Raw genomic sequence first — 25,559 nt, 5'->3', positions numbered from 1 at the left:
TCTTATGTGAGATTTTCGTAATTGAAATGTTTTCAAAATAGTTCTTTCAGTGTCTGATTTTCACATCTGCTCGATTTCCATTCATTCTTCAATACGTTACACAAAGAAATGAAACACACCTTCTAAAAGCACATTGACTGGAGACATGTATATCGATATACCTCATTGTAGTTATAAAAATATCGGACAATTTTGACTACAGGAGGAAGGTGGGCAACGCAAACGATTGGAGCATTCTTGTCATGTGATCAGTTCGACTCAAGTTTTAAAATTGGTTAATGAAGCCATAACTACGATAACATTAATCTACATCATTTTCATTCCATCAATTTATATATGAAAAAGTAATTTTTGATTGTGCAAATTGTGAACACATCAGAACATTTAATTTACTAAAGCACATCAAGACATTTAATTTACTATACCATTATTAGTTAACACCGCAACTGTCATATTATAAAACCATATATGCCCATGATACCCCCCCCCCCCCTTTTCATAATTTATAACATCCCAATTATTAAAATAACCTCGATTTGTACTCAACTCTTCTCCTTTGTAAGTTGTATTCTATAAGACTTAATCGATATATTTAGAGCAGCTCTGCGATCTACATATCCAAGATGAGGAAAGATTGAAAAAGTTTTATGGGCACCAAATTATGAGGGGTTGTTCTTGAACGATTGAATAGAACCGAATTAATCATTGATTTATTGCAACACCATAATCATGTTATCTTTAAAATAAAACCTCAAAATAGCAATCCTCTCGCAAGAAGTCGAGTAATTCAAACCGCATCTGTTCCTTGTATTGTGTTGTCTTTGTTAGTGCCTATCACATTTCATAACCATCTTTGGAAAACCTATTCATCCCGCAATTCCATTAAATCCACCTCTAAAAAATTCTCACCAAAAATATGTTTCGGAATAGTTTTAGAAAGTCTCCATCTGCCTTAATTAAAATCTCTGCATCATTTTTTTTAAAAACTAATTTATATTTCATTAAATAAACTTTCGATTGGAAACGGGAAATTTTAGTTTGTAAATTACTTGAAAGACAACAGAGGTGGGATCTTTTGATACTTTCAGTTTCTGATTTCTGTGAGAAAGTTAATTAAGATTTTTTTTTTTTAACAATGATTGATTTTTTCCCCTTAAAGAAAGCAAAATAATACCAATCTGAACTGAAAACCGATAATATGAAAAAAAAAACTCCCGTAATGGGATTACTGTTCAAAACTTGAATGAACTCTTCTATAAAGACAGTACGAACAGTCAATGGTAATACATTACCATTCCACTGTAATTATTTTGGTTAAGGCATTATTATATCCTAAATTCAACTATCAAGACAATTTTATGTTTCGTGCGGTTTGCGGTTGCGGCGGGACACGCGCGTTTCTTTCCCGATCATCCTTTTGTCGATATGATTATGCAAGCACGTGGAATTTTAGGTTACAATAATATCCAAAAATTATAATTTGCCATATGGCGACTTTGAGCTTAACGAAAAAATAGAAAACTTTACGCAACCTTTTAATATACATTTCTTACTTAGATACATATCCAAGTATGAATCTACAATTAGTAAAACGAGAAAAATTAAACAAATTGAAAATATACTTTTTCCAAAAATGTTTTCCAAGACGTTATATTGAGACAGGAAACAAAGGAAAAGACACGGGCTAAAAATACGTTCTTATAAGACACGTTGTTGACGTGGTCTTTAATTTTCCAAGACAAGTACAGGAAAATCTTGGTCGCACTATGTCTCCGAGCATGCAATTAAGATTCAATAGTTGCTATTACTAAATTCTAACATCTTTTTCAGGCTGCTATTGATCCGATGTTAATTTTGCGGATTGGGGATGTCTTGGAGGTGTCTAGTTTCATCAACCGAGCTACTTTTTCCTCTTTTTCGCTACAACTACGGACTTAGTATTAACCGTAATTACGTGCGTAATTGTCATGGTGAAAACAAAAGTGACAGACTTCTTTATTTCTCCCGATTCAGATTTTCAAATGAATCTCCCTTTGTTACGATTTTGGCCATTATGGCTTTCTCTAACGTTTGCCTACTCTAAGTGAACAAAGTTTTAATTCGTTATAAGTAAATTTTGTTCATTTTGCATTTGGAAAATGTTTTCTATATTTCAATACAATTTGAGGTAATAATTAGTAATAATTAATAGAAGGATAATTTTTTTCCCAATATTAGGACAAAATCCCTATAACACATGAATAAATTTATTTCTCCTGTTTATAACCGGATTCGGTTTTCTATTTTATTTTGAAAAGTTAATTTCCATAAAAAACCTTTACGTGAATTTACAAAATAAATCACCAATGTTCCTCCACTTTTCCACCTCCTTTTCTTAATTAAATATTTATATATCCTTTATTAGAGGACAAACACATTCAAATTCAGTAGAAATATGCCTTCAAAATTAAGCAACGATATTAGAAGGTAATCACAACAAACAACTCTTACCAGCGTCATTATTTTAACAATGTAAGCCTCAAACCGCTATCTAATAAATACACACAAACATTACATATTGGATAACAATGCCGGCGAAGCTTAGAAGTGGCCTAGTGTTTTATTGCATGACAACAATGTTAGTTTTTGAAGCCGTTTTTCTAGTGGAAGCGAGCGAGTCGACTTAGACCAAGTACAAGCAGAACGGGCTCGGACAACCTGTAAAGGACTCCGATCCATGCTCTAGCTCGACTGGGTTACCGACTTTCTTCCATAATCAGACATGGTCTCTTCTATGCAATAATTATTTTCTAACACTTCCTCTTCACCTTCTTTAGAGGAACTGTTTTCAATTATTTCATTTTCTTTATCTTGTCCATTCAATTTTGATTTCTTTTCACTTTTCTCCTTATTTTTCAACGTTTCAGTAGAAATTATTAAATCAGTCTTGCTTTTAATGTTTCCATTTGTCAAGTCCTTGATACGAGCAAGATCCCCCTTGTCCTTCCAAGAAGTAGCACTAGAAAACATTGCTTTCTTTGGTCCTGTTTCACCTTTAATGCATATTTCCTCCAACTCTTTTTTCAAATTCCCTCTACTGCCCGGTATACTGACATTTCGTGGCGTCTTTAAACCAAACTTTGATTTCTTTTCCTGAAATTTACTACTACTTGATGTAGGATTGTGAACACTTGCGTACCGCTCCATAAGGTTGAGTCGGGGAGTGGCAGTTTTCTTGGGTACTTTCAGAGGAGCAATGACTGTATCATTGCGGGAGATCTGGAGCTAAAAGTACAAGAAATAAACGTGTTTGTACCAATTTTTCTAATTCCTAAAACATAAATTGCATCAGCCAAGCGGAAAAAAATTTAAAAGGAAGTGATTATATTCTCACTGAGATAAAAGTGGTCAATTTTCTTTTTTTATCCGACTATTGAACATTTGTTCAAATTTTTAATACTTTTCAATAAATCTGGCAAAAATAATAAAACACTCTATGCTAAATAAAAAAAGCAGAAGCCTAATTTTACCACGAAAATGTTGTGATAGAACAAATATCGCCATGACTGATATGTATCATAAAGTTTTTTCTGCTTCCACCTAGCTAAGAAATATTTAAAAAAAAAATTATATATCGAATGAATATACAAAAGGTTTTATGTTGGCGAGAGAGTTAAAGCATGAAGAAAACAGTGATTTAAAACTGATATTACATTTGTAAAAATTTTAAAAGTCAAATGTATATTTGAGAACATAACATGTGGTAAGTAGAGTTGTAACAAAGTGTAAAAGAACTTAGAAATATATGTATGTGAAACTGAGTTAAAAGAATATTACAAGAACTTCTAAACAAGGATACGGAATATATAATGAAAATAAAGGGTGAAAGAATACAAAAATAAAATGATGAATTTTGTATTTTTAATAAACTAGCTCTACATATCGAAGGGACAGACCTTTTGCCGCAACAAATATCCAGAGATTATTGGCTTCTGTTTCAAATGAATTCAGAAAAATAAACCTTACAAGTTTCACCGAAATAATTAAATCTAAGTTATAAATCTAATATTTGCATGCCAGTATTTCCTAAATATTATGTCATTGCTGTTCAAAAGAAAAACCAGAATTACTTTTTCCCTAATTAAGGAAATTCTATTGAGGTACATCACTACATTGGTGTCAAATGTACTGCTTGTAAACAACAATCCTGCCTTAAATATATATATATATATATATATATATATATATATATATATATATATATATATATATATATATATATATATATATATATATATATATATATATATATAAGGGAAAGGCCAATAATAATCCTGCATGAAGAAATGAGATTTAGAACATGCACTGCACACATGGGATTCAAAGTACCAGGGAATTAAAAGGGAATTGGGAGGAAATTATTGTTTTTTTTTTACCCTCCTCATTGTTTTCCAAACCTATTGTAGTAGAAAATGTATTGATTCATAGTTATATTTAAATCTTGAGCCAACTTTTGTTTGTACGATACACCATTTCTAACTAAAGGAATGAGTATCTAGCTTCCTTACATTGCGCCGTATAATAAAGAAAAACCAACAAGGGAAATATTAAAATTTAGAGAATAAAGTAGGCTTTAGAGAAGGGTTATGTTTATTTAAGGTACAACTTTTTTTTCTTCTATGTTATACAATAAGCATCATAATTTAGAAGTTATGGAATAAATTGATATATATATCACCCATGATTTTCCCTTGGTCAAGATTATAAACACCATACAAATAACTGTAATTTTCGTCTGATCATAAAGGTTTTAAGAACATTCATACCATCCACCACTGAGTAACTTAATTCAAAACACTAAATTACATAATCTTTATTAAACTAAATGCAAAGCTCTTTTTAAAAATTTACTAAAGGCATTGCATGAAAGATCGAAAATTAGATATGGTGGAACATAATTAAGTTCCATTGTATTTCTTTGTATACAAAATGGAATATTTTTGTTCTCAAAGAGGGACTTTTTTTCAAGCATATATACAGGCCAAATACCTCAACAGTGTATTATACAGATATCATTCATTAGCTACAATTAAGACCAAGACCTTTAAAATCCATGTCTAGATCCCACACAAATCTTATGATGACTGATTAACTGAAGTATGGAGAAGCACATCTAAATACAAGGAGGATTTAACTACAGGCTGGTAATTTGTGTCAAATCCAAATGAAAATACTTCAGAAGTGATTTCTTTGAAATTAGAGATTACTTTACAGGTTGCATTACTTTATCACAAATTAATCTGTAAAATGTTAATATACTCTTGGCATGCATTTTAAGACATTCATACAAATTTCTTGAAAGTGCAGCACACAAAGATGTTAAGGAACACTGAGGAGATGATGATCAATCCAAGTAAAAAAACTATGCAGCTTCCACAGTGATAAAATCCATTATCCAAGGATAACCCAAATCCAAAATGGAAACCAAAATATTTGTATGCATTTCAATACATTTGTGATACACACTCTTTACTGGTTGTAAATACCTATATATAGGGCAATCTTTAAAAAATTGTTTGTTTGTCATCTACTGGCCGACCAAAACGGCCCGACTCAAAACATTTTTAACCTCCAAGAAATAATTATTTTTCTATTCATTTCGAAATTTTCTAATCCAATTTGTAACCATTTTAACTTCATATTTGGAAGTTCTTTTTAATTAAAAAAAAATCCCCCCTACCTACCCATATCTTTTTATCCCGAGTCAGAAGATGGCAAGCAAACATATTTTTAAAGACGGCCTAACCTTTGACCTCCAAATAAATTAACCTTCACCTGATCAACAATAATTTTGGGTGATAATTCAATAGCTTTGGCTGCTGTTTCAATTGTGGCATGTAAAAAAAGATGTAAATCTAATTACCCTTTCAATTTTAAATCCCATTTTTCTTTCAGTAATTAAAAAAAAAATATTTAAAAAAAATACTTTACCTTTTGTGGGTACTTTCAGTGAGCAGAGAATACAAGGTTAAGTATTAAACACATATGGTTCCAACTTATAACTACTGAATTACTTATTTCATGAACAATTCATCATTTTCTATCATAACTTAGGAACTTACAACAAAATTGGCATCAGCAGACTTCTTGCTTGGAATGCTGTTACTGGGAGTATTATTTTTTGGAGGTAGTCGAGCAGCTCTTCTAGCCTCCTCCAGAATATCACCGTTACCAAACTGGCGTCCATAGTCCCCCAGAGAACTTTCTATGCTACGATTCCATTTGGCTGGAGTACCATCTAATACATTGTCATAGCAATATAAATTCACAACAGCAGTATCACTCATTCGACCAGACCTGAATGTGTTTCGACTAGCATTACTATCTTGGGTAATGGTACGCAATTGAGTATTTCCATTTTGAAAACGTGCTAAATGCTCACGTTCACGACTTTCATTTAATTTATTTATCCAGTATAGTTTTTCACTAGATTTAGATGAGTTAACTGCTCTTGCATACTCCACATCAGTTAGATCAATTTGTCTACTGGTAAAGTTGGTGTTTTCTCTTGGTAATACGAAGTTGTCTGCAGTTGACTTACTTAACTGTATCACAGTTGTTGGGGGCTTACTCAAAGTTGACCTCTCTCTTTCTCTCTCAAGAGGGGCTGTAAAATACTTTGGCTGAACACTTACTTTTGTATATCTTTCAGACTTAAAGCCACCGGCATGTATATTGTTTACTACTTTTGAATCATTTGGAGCCACATGTATTGGTTCCAAGTTAACCTGAGGCACTTTGTTTAATTTGGCACTCACTGGTTTGGCAAGATTTTGTGGTGTCTTAGAACCACTTTCACTCTCCGATTCTGAGTCACTAAAAGGAATAGGTGAAGTAGCCACGTCCACTGCTGTATTAGATGGTCTCGGGACTTGAACAACAATATGAGATTTGGCACTTTCTGCTTTGTCTATCTGCATTGTATCTGCTTTCAAATGGTCATTTTTAATCTCAGAAAAACTAGCTGGACTTTGTGGCTCACCTGTAAGGATATTAGTAAATCAATCCTAAAATGTGCAATGTTGAAAAACTGTCAACAGTACCCTAAAAACTGTTCAGTACCCTAAAAAATATAATTTTGGTGAAATACATTTAATTTATGCACCTATTTCCATTCCTTTTAAAAAGTATGAAAAAGAGACTGAGAGTATTTTCAATATATCTTTTTTTTTTCCTAATACAGTTTTGCATTTTACATAAACACTTAAAAATTTTACTATACACAGTCAAATTTCATTATTTTGAACTTAGTGGGCCTAAGGAAAAACTTCGAGATATCCAAGAATTCAAGATATTGAGGGTAAAATACATAGAGAAAAAAGTGATTGGGACCTGCAGTTGGGTTCAACATATCTATGGTATCGAGATACTGGTGTTCAAGATACTGAAGTTCAACTGTATTCAAGCAATAATCATTTTTTGAAAAGAAAGTTTAACACTAATGAAGCTTTATTTTTCTCCTTCTTTCTTTTTTTTTCAGGCTTGTTTTTTTTTTTTTTTTTTTTTTTGAAAACAGGTCCACAGGTTAAAAGAATTATTAAGCAGAATCTTAGTCTGGATTAACAAACCTTCATCGGAATAGATGTCTTGACCAGCATAGAAGTCAGCAATACTGATTTTGGTAGATTCCTTGTTTGTAGTGTAATCTTTGTTGGATTTTATCTGGGGTAACTCTGTAAAATCTCCTTCACTTTCCGATGATGTGTCATCACTCTCCTATACATAATTTTTCATTCACATTAACTGCATGAAAATATTCACGTTGACCAAAATAGAGGTCTGGTTGTAACTGGTAGTGACATTTTGTATAGATTCTGGAGTACACTTCACATTCAAATACAATGAAAAAGCTTACTGACCAGGGTCTTTAACACACAATGTACATTATGCAATCCCTTTCTGTACATTAATATACATTAAATACTTCAACAATAATTTGCATACTTTTTAAATAATCCCCTACTACTTCATTTGTGAAAGTGAATCTATGATTTAAAGGATCAAAATCTTCAAACTGAAAAACAACATGGACTGATTTTCATGATGAGAGAATTAAATTGCTAATTTGAATTGGTCAGTATACAACAAACTTAGGTTGCTACCAAGAGGCATAACTGATGCAAGAATAAAGGCAAATTTAAAGAATTGGGGTCATCCGCTTTCAGTATCTTAGTGGTTGGGATGCATTTATGGCATATTGTAACTTTCTTGTCTGTGTGTGCTGTCTTGTCCATCTATAATACAATTATTAGTAAGCAGAGAAAACATCTACTTACATGTACACCATTTACTGGAGAAGCCATTGGAAACTCTTGATTTGACACTTCTGAATGAATCTGAGGTTGTAGTACTGATGCTAATGAAACACAACATTATTCCATCAGCTCAAAAAAGTACTTGTGAAAAATCAACTTTTACTGTACAGGAAAGAGTTAATCTATATTTTTTGTTAATGGTTTATATATTACTATAAAGGCTACAAATATCAGATTCAAAGCATTACCTAATATCTCGAGAAAATATAAAAATGTGCATACCTGGATAACCGCCTATAGCAACAGCATGCCAGGAGCCACAATGCACAGCTTGGACAGGTTCTAGACCTTTGTTGATGTGAAATGGCAACCAGAACTTAGAATTGGATGGTTTGTCAGGTCTAATAACATGGCTATTCTTTCCCCAGAAAAAAAGATCACCATTTTCTGCAAAGAAAACCAATGTCTCTTTTTTTCCTCTTAATTATATTATACATCAACATTCACCTTTTTCTAATATCCAGAATGAAAACAGTTATTCATATGGAATGTTTGCCAATAAAATTTCAATTACTTTCCTTTCCATGGCCTTCAAACACCCGTTAACTGCTGTATAATGGCAAATACACATTTGTTCCATCAAAATAAGTCAAAGTCAAAGGCAATATACCTTGTAAAATGTCTTGCTTCAAAAAATGACAATGTTTTTTATTAAGTTCTCATACCTTTTTATATATACTATTAGATTTGCATTTTTTGTCCATATCTCAGCCTTTTGAGCAAGGTTCTGCTAAGAACCATCATATCACAAAATTATTAGCTTAATAAAAATTTAATAAAAAGGTATTTAAACCCTACAAAAGTTTTTTTCAATTCTATGGATGAAAGTTTAATAGTCCCTTACTCAAGGCCCATTTAGTGATATAATCATAATCAGTTGCATGTAGTAAAAAATCTAAATAAGATTTCACTTATTCACAGAATGAATTTATCTCAAATTTTCAAGTTTTAATTGTGGTGATAATCAATTACACATGAAAAGAAAACTGTCCAAAGAAATTTCAGAAAATGAATTTATGAATCTTTCATATACTATAATACCATTTGAATCTCAATGTTTTTCAGAGATTCATGCCAATATGAAAAACAAGATGGAGATGGAATTCAGAAATCTCTCAATATAAAGAATTAGGAAAGAAGTTACAGCATCGTCTTGTGCTGCAGTCTTTTATCTGACCACAGAAACAAATCTTTTGCTATGGTGACTGCTTCAAATACTAAGGATTATTAGTTTTATCCAATAGTTTCATCATGATTAATAGCTCCATCCCAGAGTGCACAATACGGTGGTTGGAAATCTGATGTTCCCCATCTCTAGTCTTGCCAATGTTTTTTTCACTTTGATAAAATCTACCCACTAATTGATAGTAAATGAATTGCTCTCAATTAGCATTGTGGTATGCCATTGATTAGCGATTTCTGGTTTTCTATGCATTTACTTAATGGAGGGATGTATAAAAGATACTGACTAATCAAGGCAGCGTCAGTGATGGTTTGTGATTAACGAGCTGAAATTCACCACCTTATTACGCAGGAAATGGATGATAAAAATACAAGATAGAAAGAAAGAATAAATAAAACCAAATATGCATGAAATATCTGTTATCAATATTTGTTTACAAATCTATCACAGAATTGATGTTCACTTTGTACAGCGATCATAAATGACAGAAATTAACACAACTATTCAATTATAAAGGGTTGCTTTCTGTTCAACTTTCACATTCTCAATTGTCTAAAGCAATAGATACATTGTTGATTATAATTACAGCAATGTCTTTGCTCAGGCTGGGTTTATAATTGTAAATGGCCGATAAAAAATTAATACTTTTACTTTAATGTCAATTTTATATCCTTTCCAATTACCAGATCAAATCAAAGCCAACTATTTTCAATATTCTCATTAAAAAATTCAATAAAGTGCATTAGATGCTTTGCTCCTGGAGAAAGGTGCTTGAAAAGCTGACAAAAAGTTTAAGCCCATGTTTTTTCCCAATGCTTTCATAATACTGCTGATAAAATCAAAGTACACATCTTCTAGAGGGGGTGGAAAAACTCTCATATTTCATCAATAAATCCTATAACCTTCAATTACTTTACAAATATTTATTTGTTTTCCTATGTCAGCATCACTTTACTTGACAAATAAAAGGTGAAAATTCATCTCCCTTACAAATACCAAGGCCAAGACCTAAGAGTGTTGCACATAGTAAAGGTCTGTAGTTTTACTAAAATGGGTCTTTAGATATTACTATCCATAATAATTATTATGCTCCTGACAATGTTGTAGGATGTCAATGGGAAGCACAAGTATGACTCAGTGATGTCAAGATATTGGGTATTAAAAATGATGGAAATTAATGAAATCAATACAGTATCTACATCGTCTGAAATTGAAATGAGTAGCTGCACTATATTAAGTGGTACATTCTGTCCAAGTGCTGAAAATGAATAAAATTGTTAATTCAAGAACATAATTTGTCTGTCTGGCTGACAGCTATAATGTCTTTCAGAGACATCTGTACAGCATTCTATCCAAAAAGCTATACTGCTTCTGATACCTATTTAGCTACTTGATATATTCATATCACAATAATAAATTGTTTGATAATTTTGGTATTGGAATATCTGCACAAACTTTGTTACCTGTAATTACTGCACTGTAGTACTCCCCTGTTTCAATCTGCACTACATTGTTCTTTAGTTCTGAGTGGTGGACTTTCTTAGGGGAACTTTGAAATGTAACAGCTTTACCCAACCCTAACTGTCCGTCAGAACCACTTCCCCAAACATACACACTGCCTGTTTCTGAAATTGTAGAAATCAAAAGTATTAAACTAACTCTGATGTAAAACCAACAAAATATGCTCTAACATGATCAATATATTTTACCTCTAAAAGGGGCATGTTAAAGAGGTACTTATTTGTATATTACTTGTATATTAAACTCCCATTATAAAACCTTCAGTCTCACTCAAGCTTTGATCTGGTCTGAAACAAAACCCTACATTTCCTGCATTTTTTAAAGTATTCTAAAAAGGTGTTGAAAAGGAACTTGTATAGATTTTTATGACTCTTAAATTGTAAAACATAGATGTATTTGTGCCAAATATCAACCTAAAATCCTTTGCAGTACAACACTGAGTATATTTTCTGCCAATTATTTTGACCATGACCTGGTCAAATAACTTTTTATCAGGGTCAAATCTCCAGTTTGACAGCAAACTATGTAATGCATGAGCTTCCAATGACTTCTCATTAAAAAATTTATAGTCCCTGACACAAAGTCAGACAGACAGACAGAGCAATTTCTACTCACCCTTGACACTTCTGAGGGTAAAATGACAGGGAAGTGAATTACACATTACTTAAACAGAATATATATGCAAACTAACACCAAAAAAAAAACAACTTTGACACATATATTTTATTCAAAAGCATAAGATTAAAAGTTTTGATTAAATTATTGTCCAAAGAAATCAACTATGTACTGCTATTCATCCAAATTACAAATTGCAACCTGCAGCTACACATAAAAAATGAGATATACCTGTATATAGCTAATATCATGAAAGAATAGATTCTCTAAAATAATGGGATTCCTCAAAGATATATATTTGGTCTTACTCACTATTGGAAAAAGTCAGTCCCTTTGTTTATTTACTAGGTACCGTACATATCCAAGATGAAGTTTTATGCCTTCAAGAAATTACGGAAATCAATGCATCCAATGTTGACCTCCAAACACAGTTTATATCCTAATTGTTTAAATATCGTCTGGATTAAAAGACTATTGTATGATCCATCCAAAAGTACACAGAATTCAAAAGATGGGATCAGAAATTTAAACTTCTCATTAATATAAAGAGAGGTAAAATTACAGGCAGATGGATTAATTCACAGATTATCACCAACAATGGTTAGCCAACACATGTAATTACAGTGCAGCGCATCAGCCACAAAATGCAATCCATCATATTACCCCACAGAAATTATTTAATTTTTTGAAGGAGAGTTCCTCCAAGATAACAAATTTGAAGAGCAGAATGGAATCAAATCAAACTAATGTTTATAGAAAATAGTAATGAATATTTTAACAAAATTATAAGGTATTCATAAACAAATTAATGTGCGTTTTGTTAGTTTCTTGAGTTGTTCTTCTATTCTGAATGCATTTTGAGTGGCAGTGCCCATGTTTGATGCTATCAACATTTGCATTATGTCTACATTAGCATCAAACAAAGAGACACCATAATAGATTAATTGAATGCATGAATAATTATTTTTAAAAGGCACAGGAATCTTTCTTTTGGTACAGAGTCATATGATAGCCCTGCGGAGTAAGGTTGGGTCTTGAAAATTAATAACATGTCACCAAGCAGAAGCTTATCAGTTGTCTATATCAAATATTATTAATTACATCTGTGGTTTAAAATAAAGAAAAGGAAAACAACTATCAAAAATATTATTCATGATCTTGCACATCTACAGAAAACTAATGAGAGTCATTGCACTCTGTATAGGATATTGTTAATTTAGATGACATTCTTCAGCATTAGTACATATAAAAAAAAATTCTTCATGTGAGATTTCATGGTTTATTGCTATATTTATAAAGCTATTACAATAAATTTTATTTATCACAATAACACCTGGTGGCCATTAAAATACTAACTCAATTCCACTGATCCTCACTTCACAAAGACCAACAAACCTGTATTGAAATTGAACACCTTTAATTCAGAACTTAATTACTGCAATACCATCCTAATTCAATGTTTTTACACTGCTTCATAAAAATCAGATGTCATATCTCTTGAATCATTCAAAATCAAATGTACACACAGTTTCAACATTTCAAAATTGCTTTTTCATGAATGTGATGCAGCATATACTTTCTGGCTACTTAATTTTTATAGATTCTCTCAGAATAAGTGTTGTTTTTATTATCTTATTGCTGAATGATTACTTTATCAATGAATAGTGGGAAAATGAGATAACATATTAAAAATAATATTCAATTTTCTCTGTCACCATAGGGCCTATGGGAAATAAATTTTCATAAACTCTTACCATATGTGTGCAGTCCTGAAGCTGCATTTATTTTCACCACCTAACCAATAGTCCCAAAATGCCCAATGGTTCCTTTGGGATTATAGTGTCTAAATGTTTCAATTGTTTTCATGATGTAATCTTTGATCTATACCTCTGATAAAGCATGGCTGTTATATGCCAGAGAAATTGACACTATCCCCATAAATATCTTATTTTTTGGCTCATTATTTCAAAGTAATTGGGATTCATTTTTATATGAGAATAAATGGCATGGCATTATGTAATCAAGTCCTCTTCTCCTATTAGCTAATGGATGGACCTTATCTGAAAAAACCATCCTGCTTTGTGCTTTATGCACTGGAGTCATGGTCTTTATGAAAGTTATAAGAATCTAACTACTTTCTCTTATATGTGGATTAGACAAGTCCCATGACAACAATTTCAATAATGAGCAAATTTGCAAATGAAATTTGTTAGGTGTTAGAGTTTGCTGTCAAATCCTTATTACATTACCATTCTGATAATACAGTTCATTAAGAAATTTTCATTATTACCAGGCATGTATATGATTATGCATTCAATGTTATACATTTAATGCAAATGTAGAAGACAGTAAACATGGCAAAGAAATGCATTTCTTTATTGCAATTTTAGTTTTCTATACAGTGGCTATGAAATGATGGATAACACTTTAGAGTAAACTGCCATTTCTGCAAGGTCTGAACATTCTGACCACTTCTACCTGTCATGATGTACAATTCACTAGAACTGCTCCTACGTTTTTCAACAAAAGGAGAGCTTTCTCAATCCTCACACTATTGTACTATCCCTTTTCAGGGGATAATTTTCCCACCATCCACACGTAATTTGGCCAGGTCACACAAAGAATGGTGGGAGTTGTCGGGGGAGGGGCTGAAACTCCCTTTATGTGCAGTTCAATAATGAAAGGAGAAAAGATCAGTGATATATGGAGAAATTCTTTGGGCAAGTTAACTTCTAAAGCCAACACACCACAATCCAAACATAATGTATAGAATGTTATTTTTCTTTTCCCAAAATGGCTTTATAAAATGGTAACAAGTATGAAACAACAACCTTTTGCCTGATTTTTTTCTTTCTTTTTCCTTTGGAAGGGGAGGGAGGCTGCAAATTAAAACTACAGTATGTAACAAACTAAAAACAATATCTAATAAATAATTTCAGGTGAAATTGACCAATTTACATGTATGGGTTAAAGTGCTCACTAGCAATATATTTTACAAATTAACATTCTACTGTCTTGTTTTAAAAAGCACTAGTATACTGACAATGTGTAAGTCATCATTTAAAAAAAATCATTATCTTTCAATAAAAAAGACATGGAATAGAAGCTTTATTGCCCTGATTTCATAGACAGAAGAGGCACCTTAATTAACAGTGTCTACTACACTCTTTTTAGAGATACTCATGCAGTATCATATTGTTTAAAGAATGGTAAAGAGAAGAAGTGAAAACATGTTGGATTTTTTAAAAGTCCAGTGAACATTATCAATACTGATAAATGGAATACAGACTTTCTGTGTATTGAAGCTAAATAATATGTTGCATTTAAAAGTATTATTTACACAATTTGTTAATGAATTATTACAAATAGAACATTTATAAGGTGAACCACACACATATAAAGTACTAAAGGAAAAATTCCTAAGAATGAGAAAAATCACTTCTTTTTTTATTTGAGTCTAAAATTCATTAGCATGTTTTTGGTTATTCATTCCTTCAAAATCTACAATCTGTGCTGTATCAACCAAAGTCTAATGACATTTTTATGTACTCAAATTGTATTACAAGAATAGAAAATGAGCTTCTTGACTTTTTCCATCTCTCTCCATCTGTGTTAATTTTCCCCTTCAAATTGGCAGCTGTTTGGTTGTCATTGCCTAATATGAGCAGTAGGAATCTAGCTGCTCAAATGTAAGAAAACTTTAAGTGTCCATTAGAATGACAGTTTGAGCTGTTTAAAACACTGTAATGGTCCCTTAGAAGATTTTCCACAGAGACTAGGAGGCGATTTCTTCCAAGAAAGCGGTAGATTTTATTATCCTGGAGACTGCTAGGATGGAAACATGAACACTGCACAGACTTGCCCGTGGGCTAGATAAAGCTTGTGTAATAAAGCTAGAAAATTTGAATCTTTTACAGTTAGATTCTGCTGTCAAGGGCCCTTCTGAGACATTGGAGGGCTGTATACCATAGACAAAGCCATTCTTTACAGAAAAGTCATGAACTTAAAGCAGTTCTGTAACAGAAAAAAAAATATTTCTATGAAATTCTCCTACTTTTCCCATCACGTCAGAGGTACTAATAATATTAAGAGTTGCAGTTTTTTTAAAGGTTTTTGTTTACTGAGAAAAAAATTTTTGAAGACATTTTAAATTTCACTTTACGCATTCTTGGGATCCTTTTTAAAAACAAGTGCATTGCAGTTACGTCTTTTTTTAAATAAATTCATATGATAATCCTCAAACACCCTTTGTAACTAAAATGTACTACCGGTATAATACATAAACTTTGCTAAATCTACTTAGTAGAATTTGAATTTACCAATGCCAAGCTGCTCAGTTGTGAAACAGGAAGATCTTTTAGGCATGGATGGCTTCCATACAAAAAACCTCAGACATGTTAAATTAACCTTTAATTCCCCTTCATTAACAAAGGTGATATAGATGTCAAAAAAGTGCGAAGCTCAACAGATCAGGTCAAACACTTGGAGGTTCTACAAAGGAGAATTTTCTGACACTGCCAAAGAACTCTTTGTAAAAAGGGTTTTATACATAAGAAAATCTACTGGAAGTGCAAAATGAAGATATGCCAATTAAGGTGACATATTTCTATACACTCTCTAATTTTTTCAAATTACATTGCTTACTATTCCTTTTACATTTCACATACTCACATTTTTGAATATAGAGGAAAAAAATCTCAAAAAGATGGGAATTTGTCTCATATTGAAGACAAATACATTTTCTTTTCTTTTGTTCTTTTATTTTTTAGATTTTTTTTTCTTTTTAAATACATAAACCATTCTATCTCCAGTATTTAAAACTACAGTAATTGCATTCTGAAAATGTGAAGACATATTCCTCAAGAACTATTTTCCATCTTATATTTATAATGGTTCTAGCTATACTCTTTGCACCTCATAAAACAGCACTAATTCAATAATAACCCAAGATATTACCCAGAAATCAGATTACCATATATTTGTATACAAACGATTCCAACAGTCAAGTTGAATCCATACATTGTCAATCTTGGGTTAACTTCCAGAATGCATAATTTCCCAAAGGGCCTCAAATTTTGACAGAAACTGTACTTGATCTTCACACGGGCCATTAACAGGTTTGCCAAGGGTCTGTAGGGGTGACTGAAAGTCGGTATACAAACTGACACTTCTTGTGATGCTTAACAAACAGATATAGGATAGAATGCATCAACAATTGAATTAAGTGAACCCAAAGTGTTTGGTATTCAACCTTTTACTTGATCAGTTGCTCCCAAGGTTACCGACTCTAACCTTTAGAAAGATGGAACTCCTTTGTAACAATCTAACTTTTTAAGAGATTCCATTCACACATTTTCAGTTTTCTTACACTGTTCAATCTTTATATATATAATTTCCATAACTTATTTTTCTTAAATAGTCTGCCCCTCTTGCTTATGAAAAGATACTTAATCTCAATGGAATATATACTTATACAGGTACATGTACAGGAATATTTAATTTTTTTTTACTATGCACAAAATGAAAAATGCAGACCATATTGTTTATGTCAAAGGGTGGACATGATACTTCCTAACTAAGAAAGGTTCAATTTTTTTTTTTTAATTCTTAATCAAAAATTTGTAGGAATCAAAATATTAAATGTTCCACTGAATGTCATCTTTGTTATATAAGAAGTGCACTTTTTGTTTGTCAAAGAATGTTTGTTGAAGAATATACAAACAAAATTATTAACATTTTTGAACACTTGAACTAAAAATTAGCAAGGAAGTTTTTTACCAAGAGTAGCACTTTATGGACAGAGATTTCTTGAGGAGGAAATCACGAATTCGCATTTATCAATTAATGGACTATATATGGACAATACCAGCATGTTGCAGTTCCACACAAAATAATCTAACCTAGTTAAGGAACAAAAACCATGTATTGCTACATCACTTCACTCAATTTAAGTGGTTGACAGGTTAAAGTTGGGCATCCTTAAAGTTATAATTAAGTTTAAATATACCAAAAACTTCCTGGCGTCTCTTGATTTGTGTGTCTGGGTAACAAAATGGGGCAATAAGGATACCCCTCATAAATGGCCTTCTAAAGTGTCACTGGCATATTTTTTACTTGACCCAAACAGAAAAAAAACTTTGTCAGCCAAAAATGCAGTGCGGCAATCATTATTGTGCATCAGTAAGAGAGATCATTATAGGATTAACCACACTGAACTGTAAACCGTCAAGGACTGACACGTTATGCAATCATAGACAATGCCTCTGTAACCTGAGGAGTAGAATTCAGGACTGAATCGACTGGCAGGGCCAGTGTTAATAATCCCATAGTCCTGTCTTCCCCACGTGCGCATTAATCTCCCCTTAGTAATCTACGACTTAAGAAGAGAAAGGTGATATGCAAAAATGCACTTTCCTCAACAACCTCTTTGATCCACTGCTAGTTGTCCACAGTAATTAAAAGCAATTTCTGCTCTTTTAATAATTTTTGCACTGCAATATGGTGGTTTTGAATTTTTCAATGCTGCAGTTTAAGTGGCAGTTTCAGATAAGTATGAAATGACATAATTTGGATAGAAATGGGATATGCGTACGGTACCCATGTTCAGGCCAATTACAAAGGCCCAGACTGACACTAGAAACTATAAAATTGCAGGCCATTAATTTTAATGAGATTTGATACTGACAACTGAGCTGCCAAGTTATTTTGGTCTAGAAAATGTAGAAACACTTCAAACCACTGCAGATACATGTAATGTATACAAATTAATGTAACTGAAACAGCTCTATTACATATATATACTCATTAAGAAAACAAAAAAGGGTTTTCATTTCAGCAAAAAGGTCTTCTGTGTGTGTTGTGACAGAAAACCATTAGCCTCTACCATTCCTTTAAACACATTTTCTTGTATACTTTCCTACACCTGCTAGTTTCTACATTTTAAATCTTTATTAATGTCCTCAGTAGTTAAATGAGTTATCAATTTGTAAATTCATATTTCACAAGTAACTTTTGACAAATTTTACATATCATATTTCAGTCAAGGTGGAAAGGAATGACAATGTTTTGAGAGACATATCTGAGTTTTTTTTTCAAGAATTTCTCTTCCCGTAACATTTCAAATGAAATTCTAATGGTTTTAGAGCCAAGTGTGTCAGTCATCATGCACTTAGTTACCATCAATGCTTTCAAACATGAGGTCAATTTAGACTGTTCCCTACTGCTATGCACAATATGGACTCACATTAAAGGGGTGTGGCCCACTGGCACTACATGATAAATATTCCTCCAAGTTCTGGGACAACTATTACACCTGGCTAGAGTTAAAACAATTGATTTGATGTGCATTTCACTGACCCTAAATATCTGTCAGGCTGCTTACATTAACCTCCTAGGACTTCCAAACCTTTCCCCATTATAAGAAGCTAATTAATACTATCTGTTAAAACACAGTATGTCATGGACAGCAGTATGGTGCATTATGATAGCCACCTCTGAAGGTCCCGTCTGATAGCTTATGAATAAAAGATTGTTTTGAAAAACTGCATTTCATATGTAAGAATGATAAATGAGAAACATGGGAAATTATATATGCACCATAAACATGACCTAGTCAACTTTATTGCAGCCATAATCATAAAAATTTCACTACTGAAAAATAAGAAAAGATTGTCTCGGTAACATTTCAACATAAATGACACTGAATTCTTAACCTTGGATAAAAAGGGAGTACTAGTCCATTTGTAAATTATTATTATTCTTAACCTTCAAAGTAATTGAAATCAGCCTTACATATGTATCCGTAAAACTGCAAGTCAGACCTCTCCCTTTTTCTAATAAGAGTCATTTTTTATTATAAATTATAAGCTCAATTTAGTGCAGTGAAATGATATTATATCAATCAACCAATTTAATTTATAGAAATCATAAAAACAAGTTTGCTCAGAATATACTTTGTTGTTGTGAATCGATCATTTTTTAAGACTTAACATATTAATTGTATGCACATATAAGTGACACATCACACAGTGGCGACCTTAAAAATAAGTCCTTTTATCTGTTCATTTTTCAACCATTTTCTTTCTCTACTACTTACCTGTCAATGCCAGACTGTGGGCGGATCCTCCTGCTACCTGAGTCACTCTCTTGTTTTTGAGGGGCACTTTCTCTGGGGACAGGATGTCTTTGTTTTTACCGCATGCTTTACCATACCCCCACACATAAACTTCCCCCTCATCTGCCAAAAGAAGCAAAGGATTAGTCATTCATATGAAGAGAACATTTTAACATTAGTAGATATATACATGTACCGGTAAGAAACAAAATAATTGGATAACTAAATAATTGTTAAAAAGACATCTTTATTCTGTTCTTGTTTAATTAAATTTATTTGAATAATAGAGCTATAGATACTGTCTTGATATTCAACTCCTCCAAAATATAGTCTCATTTCATTTGCTGTACAACAATCTACTTTTACTCTCTCTGATTTAAGGTCAAGATCTAGTAAATGAGTTTAGACTGTGTTTTTGGTACTATATCCATTATGACGTCATAATTGATTTAAACTTAATTTTTTCCCATACTTTACAGCTATAACAGAATTATGTAGAAAATGATGCATTTCATGGAATTCAATTTGAAACCATGTAAAAAGGAACCCCGATACCTATATTCAGTTTAATATTATTTTAAAGTAGAGGTCAAGAAGATATGAATAATCGTTTTCTGAGAGTCTGTAGGCAATATAGATACATTTCCTATGTCTGAGATGGAGAAAACTCTCATTTTTACACCTGATTTTCTTCATTTTTCATTGAAAAGGGCATGCAGTTTAAAATATGTTTTTCCACTGAGTTTATCTAAAAATTATGTCCCGATACACTTTAAATTATTAAGCTATAATTGTAAAAGATTATTAAAGGAATTCATTTCTCAAATTTGAGAAATCTGTAGGCACTCTTCATTTACTAGATCTTCACCTTAAGAATAAAATGACTGAAGGTATCCTTTAATCAGATAATTCCAATATCACTGTTGTTAAGCCAAAAGTCACATCACCATTGTACATAAATCATATGTTATGTAGCCATTTCATTATCTGCCAAATTGAAATTAACCAACATTAATATTTCTATCTTCTTATAATCTTCTGAGCTTTATAGTCCATTTCTAATTAGCAAAGTGTACCTGATGATTTTTTTTCCCTTTTGATCTTAACATTTGAATGGGATTTGGTGCAAAATTATCAACATATTTTTTTGTGTGGTACAAGTATAAAAGGATTATGTAATTTACAAAACAAAACCCTAGGGTGGAGCAGTCTGTCTCAAAAGAACAAAATGTACACAATGTAATGGCAGAACTTTGACTCGTAATGAACTTGAACGCGACAAAATACTACCATGTCCAGGATTTGCAGATATGAAGGTATCGGAGAACTATTAGAAGACATCATTCACTTCTAAAATGTGATAAATTCATATGCAGACTAGGAATTTCCTTCGATTATCTCACACTTTCAGACGGAGAAAACAGATCTTTAATCTAATTAGTCTTTTTTTGAAATATGGTAGATCTTGACAATACAGGACTTCTTTCTCTCCTATGTATTTAATATGAAAATAACTGGCCTAAATATTACACTCCTGTCACTGGATTTTATATAGCTAATAATCTTATAATGATATAAACCATGCTGCATGCACACAAAAATTATGATCAGATGAGATTTTCCATCTTCTCAAAACAAAATATGCATGTAGCACAGCATGAAAATACACTGAAAAGTTCTTTTCCCCATCAAGCTTGAAAGGTGATATGATTATACAAATATGAAAGATGAAAACCTTGAGTCATAACAGAATGTATCAAGGTACAATATGCTTCTATGTGCATTAGCTTCACCACATCATTCAAAAATTTATGACGCCCTTGCTCCTATCTTCTTTATAAACATGTGTGCTAACAAGGGAAAAATGTGCAACCTGGAATTCAGGCCTCTTGATGATCTTCAGAGACATTTATGCCACTGTAAATTTTCAAGGTTGGCATTTTTATGAGAAATTGTTCTTTAATTCTTACAAGATGCAATATGTTATAGAACCATCAACAAAATCTGTCCCTAATTTGGAATTAATTTAATGTGTCATAAAAATTGACAATGGTCAAGCAATGCCTTCACAGACAGAGATAATGATTCTTTCATATATAAATATATATATATAAACACACACACACATATGCATATATGCATGATCAAATCAACCGGGAACACATTATATTCCATACTGGGAATAAAAAGCTAAAATTCTATCAATAAAAATATTAAAATTTTATGTGACACTATCAATTTGGGAAATCATTTTAATATTTTATATATTTAACAATAACTTGCATTAAATAGCTTGAAAATGGCAAAGGTTTTTTCCACAACTATTTCAGGGATGTGTGTTTGTGTCAGACATTTTTATTCTTCTTTTCACATTTCAATTATTATGACTTAATCAATCCTACTTTATCTAATGGTGAATTGAACTTATCTAGATGCATTTAAATGGAATACAAATTAGATGGCTGGTTAAAATTACACAAAGCTGCACATGATTTAAAATTCTAACATCAAGGTGCAAGCACGCTCTAATGAAACTGAGTCATAATTTCTTCCAAAATCCCTTATCTACATAAATAACAAATGTGACCCAAGACAAAAGCACAATTAACTTCTACATAAATCTAATCATTTAGAAAGCTTCATCAGCAGAGAAACTAAGGAGAAATTATCCACCACCTGTGACCTTTGACCTTCCAACAGCTTGAGGCTAATGGTAGTATTTTGTCTGAAAGTCTCATTTGCTGGGTCACTTTAAAAAAAAAACTCCCCGAGCCATTTATTGGTGACATTTTTCATACTTAATGAAGTCATTAATCTTTCGAGAACTTTTTTGGTCCATCAAAGATTAAAAAAGTAATCATGACTTATCAGGTTCAAAGCACAAAATGTCCTGCACACAAGTTTTGCAGGTTAAGAAGACATAATTGTTAACAACTTTTTCAAAGAAATTGCAATTAGTTGCACATATGTGTTATTTTTATTTATGTATGGTGTGTGTGTGTGGGGGGGGGGGGGGGTTGTTAAATAAAGTTCAGAAACATCTGCATCAAATTGAATGTCAACAAATTCAATTTATATAAACTGGGAATATTCACTAATGAGGATAATATGTTTACATCATAACCTTACCACTATTCAGAATTGTGTTATTTGATGATGTTTACATTAAAGGTTCTGTAATAAAGTCTAATGCATGTAATTTATGAAAAACATGAATGCAAGTATGAGAACACTGGCAATTTCCAATACAAGAGGCCTGTGGACCTTAACAGTCACCTGAGTATAGTGCTGCATCTATTCTAAGAAAGATTCCTTTATGACAAAATATTTATTTTTAGAATCAGAATTTAAGCCTGTGACCTTAACATATCAAGCCAAGCACTTCATGTGGCTAACGCATGGTGCAGATATGAACATAATAATTACACCACTTTTAAGTTATTGCATGCAAAATAAAATTATATTTTCTCAACATAATTTTTAAGACACTAAGTATTTTAGTATGTCATAAACTTATTCCACTGATCACCCATAGGCCTAGAGTTTTGGAATGATAATCCTGTAAATAATCTATCTGCAGGATTCCCATGGTAGAGAAGTATTTATGAAGATTTAAAGCATTTTCAAACTTTCCTTCATCCTCAAGCATTGGCCCTTTTTACAATTTTAGGAGATCAAGCTAACTGATTAGATTAACCATGTAAACAGTCTTTCTCCTAAAAGTTCACGAAAAAGGAAGGTTATAGCTTTTTTTTTTTTTTTTTTTTTTTTTTTAGAATAAATTATTTTTAAACAAAACACCATCCTAAAGCATGAAACACAGACCAAAGAAGCACAAACTTCATTATTACTTTCTGACAGCTCAAAACTCAATCATAGCTAATCGAGTTTTGTCAACTAAGCATCAAAAAGTAGAGAATTCTAAAGATCTATCGCATCATCATGAAAATATAGCAATGAAACCAAACATGCATTACTATAATGTCCCATGTATGGTGCACAAGACCCCTCCCCCTTTTTTCAAATGTTTGATCTTATGGTATTTATAAATTTTAATGCGCTTCCTAAAATGAAAAGAAAAAATCAAGTCCAGACAATCAAAATTTATCCAATTATTGTGAAGAAAAAATGCCAAAAGTGTTATTTTGTTTACCTAGTATCTTATATAATAACAGAACTGATAAAAAGAAAATGAAAAAGATGAAAACTCAATTACCAAAATCTTTAAAAACTTGCTACAAAATCGTCAAAATTAAAACAAATCTTAAGAAAGCTCAAGAACAAAACCAACATGATCATTTAACGTTTTTGTTTTACATTTTATAATTTATGCAGATCATCACCATAGTTGTAAAACACCTGTATTTATACTTTATTGTGATTTATGCTTTGGTGATTTTTTTAAAGGGGGTTTGGGGGGGGGGGGTAACTGATGACTACAGCAAATATGATTTTTTACAAGTATAATTAATAGAAATACCCATCTACCAATAGCCCAAATGCATGATTGTGTCAAATAGTCCCTGCATGACCTTTGACTGCACTAAATTTTAAATACTCCTAAATTCATATACTGTATGTGATGTGTGGAAATGTGAACAAGTAAACACAATTTTCCTTGTATATGTATTAACAGCCAGAATACATGGCAATTTAGCAGAACTATCTAAAAAGTTACTTAACAATGCACTCTACTCACAGATCAGTTTAATCTTTGATAAAAGGCAAAGTTTCCAAGTAATCTAATAAACTGATACTTGAACTTTCAAGTCTCATACTGAAGCATTTCTTGGCTTATATCTGTAATACTAGAGTGCAAGCTAGAAAAGCCTTTTCCTGGAAAGGACAAGTGCACTTACGCAATGCTTAATAGGCCCTTTTTCAGTTCCACTTTACTTTAGAAGACATTACCAAATTGTTCCTTTTTGGTAATAGTTAAACACAAGTGGATATTTCTAATTAAAATCACGTTAAAACATCACCTAAATCATCATGGATTTGAAATAAATGAAGATTTTTAAATGCCTATAAATACCCCAAATCCGGAAAAGTCGTACCGAACCTATTTTGAGTTTCCTTTATTTAAATCAAGGGGAGGAGACATTTAAATCGGACACTTGAACAATCTGATGGTGGATCATTGACAGGCGCGTTTTCCGAATGATAATCTTGCGCTATTTTACTTGAGAAAAAAAAATAGAATGAACTTGTATAGATGCCTGTAGCCATAGTGATCAAACTAAGAAATTTGCACGCTTGCATTTGAAATAATACAATAAGTATTAACATTAGGTCCTTTAATTTTAAAATGAAAAAAGTGTATTTAGGTGGCTTTCATTACTGGTACCATTGTCTTGCATGAATGTTAAAAATGTTTGACGCTTTTATGTATGATGATATTTTAACGACACTAAACTCTCCTAACCCTCCCGTGTACATAAAACCAAATACATACAAACTTCTCTATGCGGCACGACTTCGATATAATGATACAAAACGTGGCTATCTTTTACAGTGAGCACCTTTGAGGAATGTTTACCTGGGTAGAACTCACGTGACTACCGGTATTTTAAATAATTTTTTCGACGGGTGGGTTCAATAAAGGTCATACAAGTAAATATCTCTCGTTTGCTATAGGAAAAACATTGAACTTTTCATACATTTTTAATATTTTAAGTACAAGCCTAATCTTGTACAAATTTCCTACTTTCACACAAGTTTTATAAATGTATAATGTGTTTTTTGTCGTTTGCACAAGTTTGTACAACGTTAG

The 25,559-nt window shown here is 32.0% G+C and overlaps 1 protein-coding gene across 3 annotated transcripts in view; it reads right to left on the bottom strand.

The window, feature by feature from the left end:
- Positions 1–2,580: 2,580 nt before the first annotated feature.
- LOC133182235 (secretion-regulating guanine nucleotide exchange factor-like) overlaps positions 2,581–25,559 on the bottom strand; it is a 75,712-nt gene continuing 52,733 nt past the window's right edge. The window contains exons 7-14 of one of the 3 annotated variants that reach the window (XM_061316993.1): positions 19,769–19,909; positions 11,001–11,162; positions 8,577–8,741; positions 8,316–8,395; positions 7,608–7,755; positions 6,102–7,021; positions 3,936–3,971; positions 2,581–3,264 (exon numbers count right to left, since the gene is read on the bottom strand). In XM_061316993.1, coding sequence (XP_061172977.1) covers positions 2,722–3,264; positions 3,936–3,971; positions 6,102–7,021; positions 7,608–7,755; positions 8,316–8,395; positions 8,577–8,741; positions 11,001–11,162; positions 19,769–19,909 — 2,195 coding nt within the window. In that variant the 3' untranslated portion in view covers positions 2,581–2,721. Of the gene's footprint in view, positions 3,265–3,935; positions 3,972–6,089; positions 7,022–7,607; positions 7,756–8,315; positions 8,396–8,576; positions 8,742–11,000; positions 11,163–19,768; positions 19,910–25,559 lie in introns of all 3 variants that reach the window. The other 2 variants (XM_061316994.1, XM_061316995.1) reach the window with 2 other exon arrangements.

Source organism: Saccostrea echinata, unplaced genomic scaffold, assembly GCF_033153115.1.
Source record: "Saccostrea echinata isolate AGI-Se365-2 ecotype Australia unplaced genomic scaffold, CSIRO_AGI_Sech_v1 ptg000009l, whole genome shotgun sequence".
NCBI lineage: Eukaryota > Metazoa > Mollusca > Bivalvia > Ostreida > Ostreidae > Saccostrea > Saccostrea echinata.
Note: the sequence above shows the minus strand (reverse complement) of the source record. Positions and strands in the feature narration are given on the sequence as shown.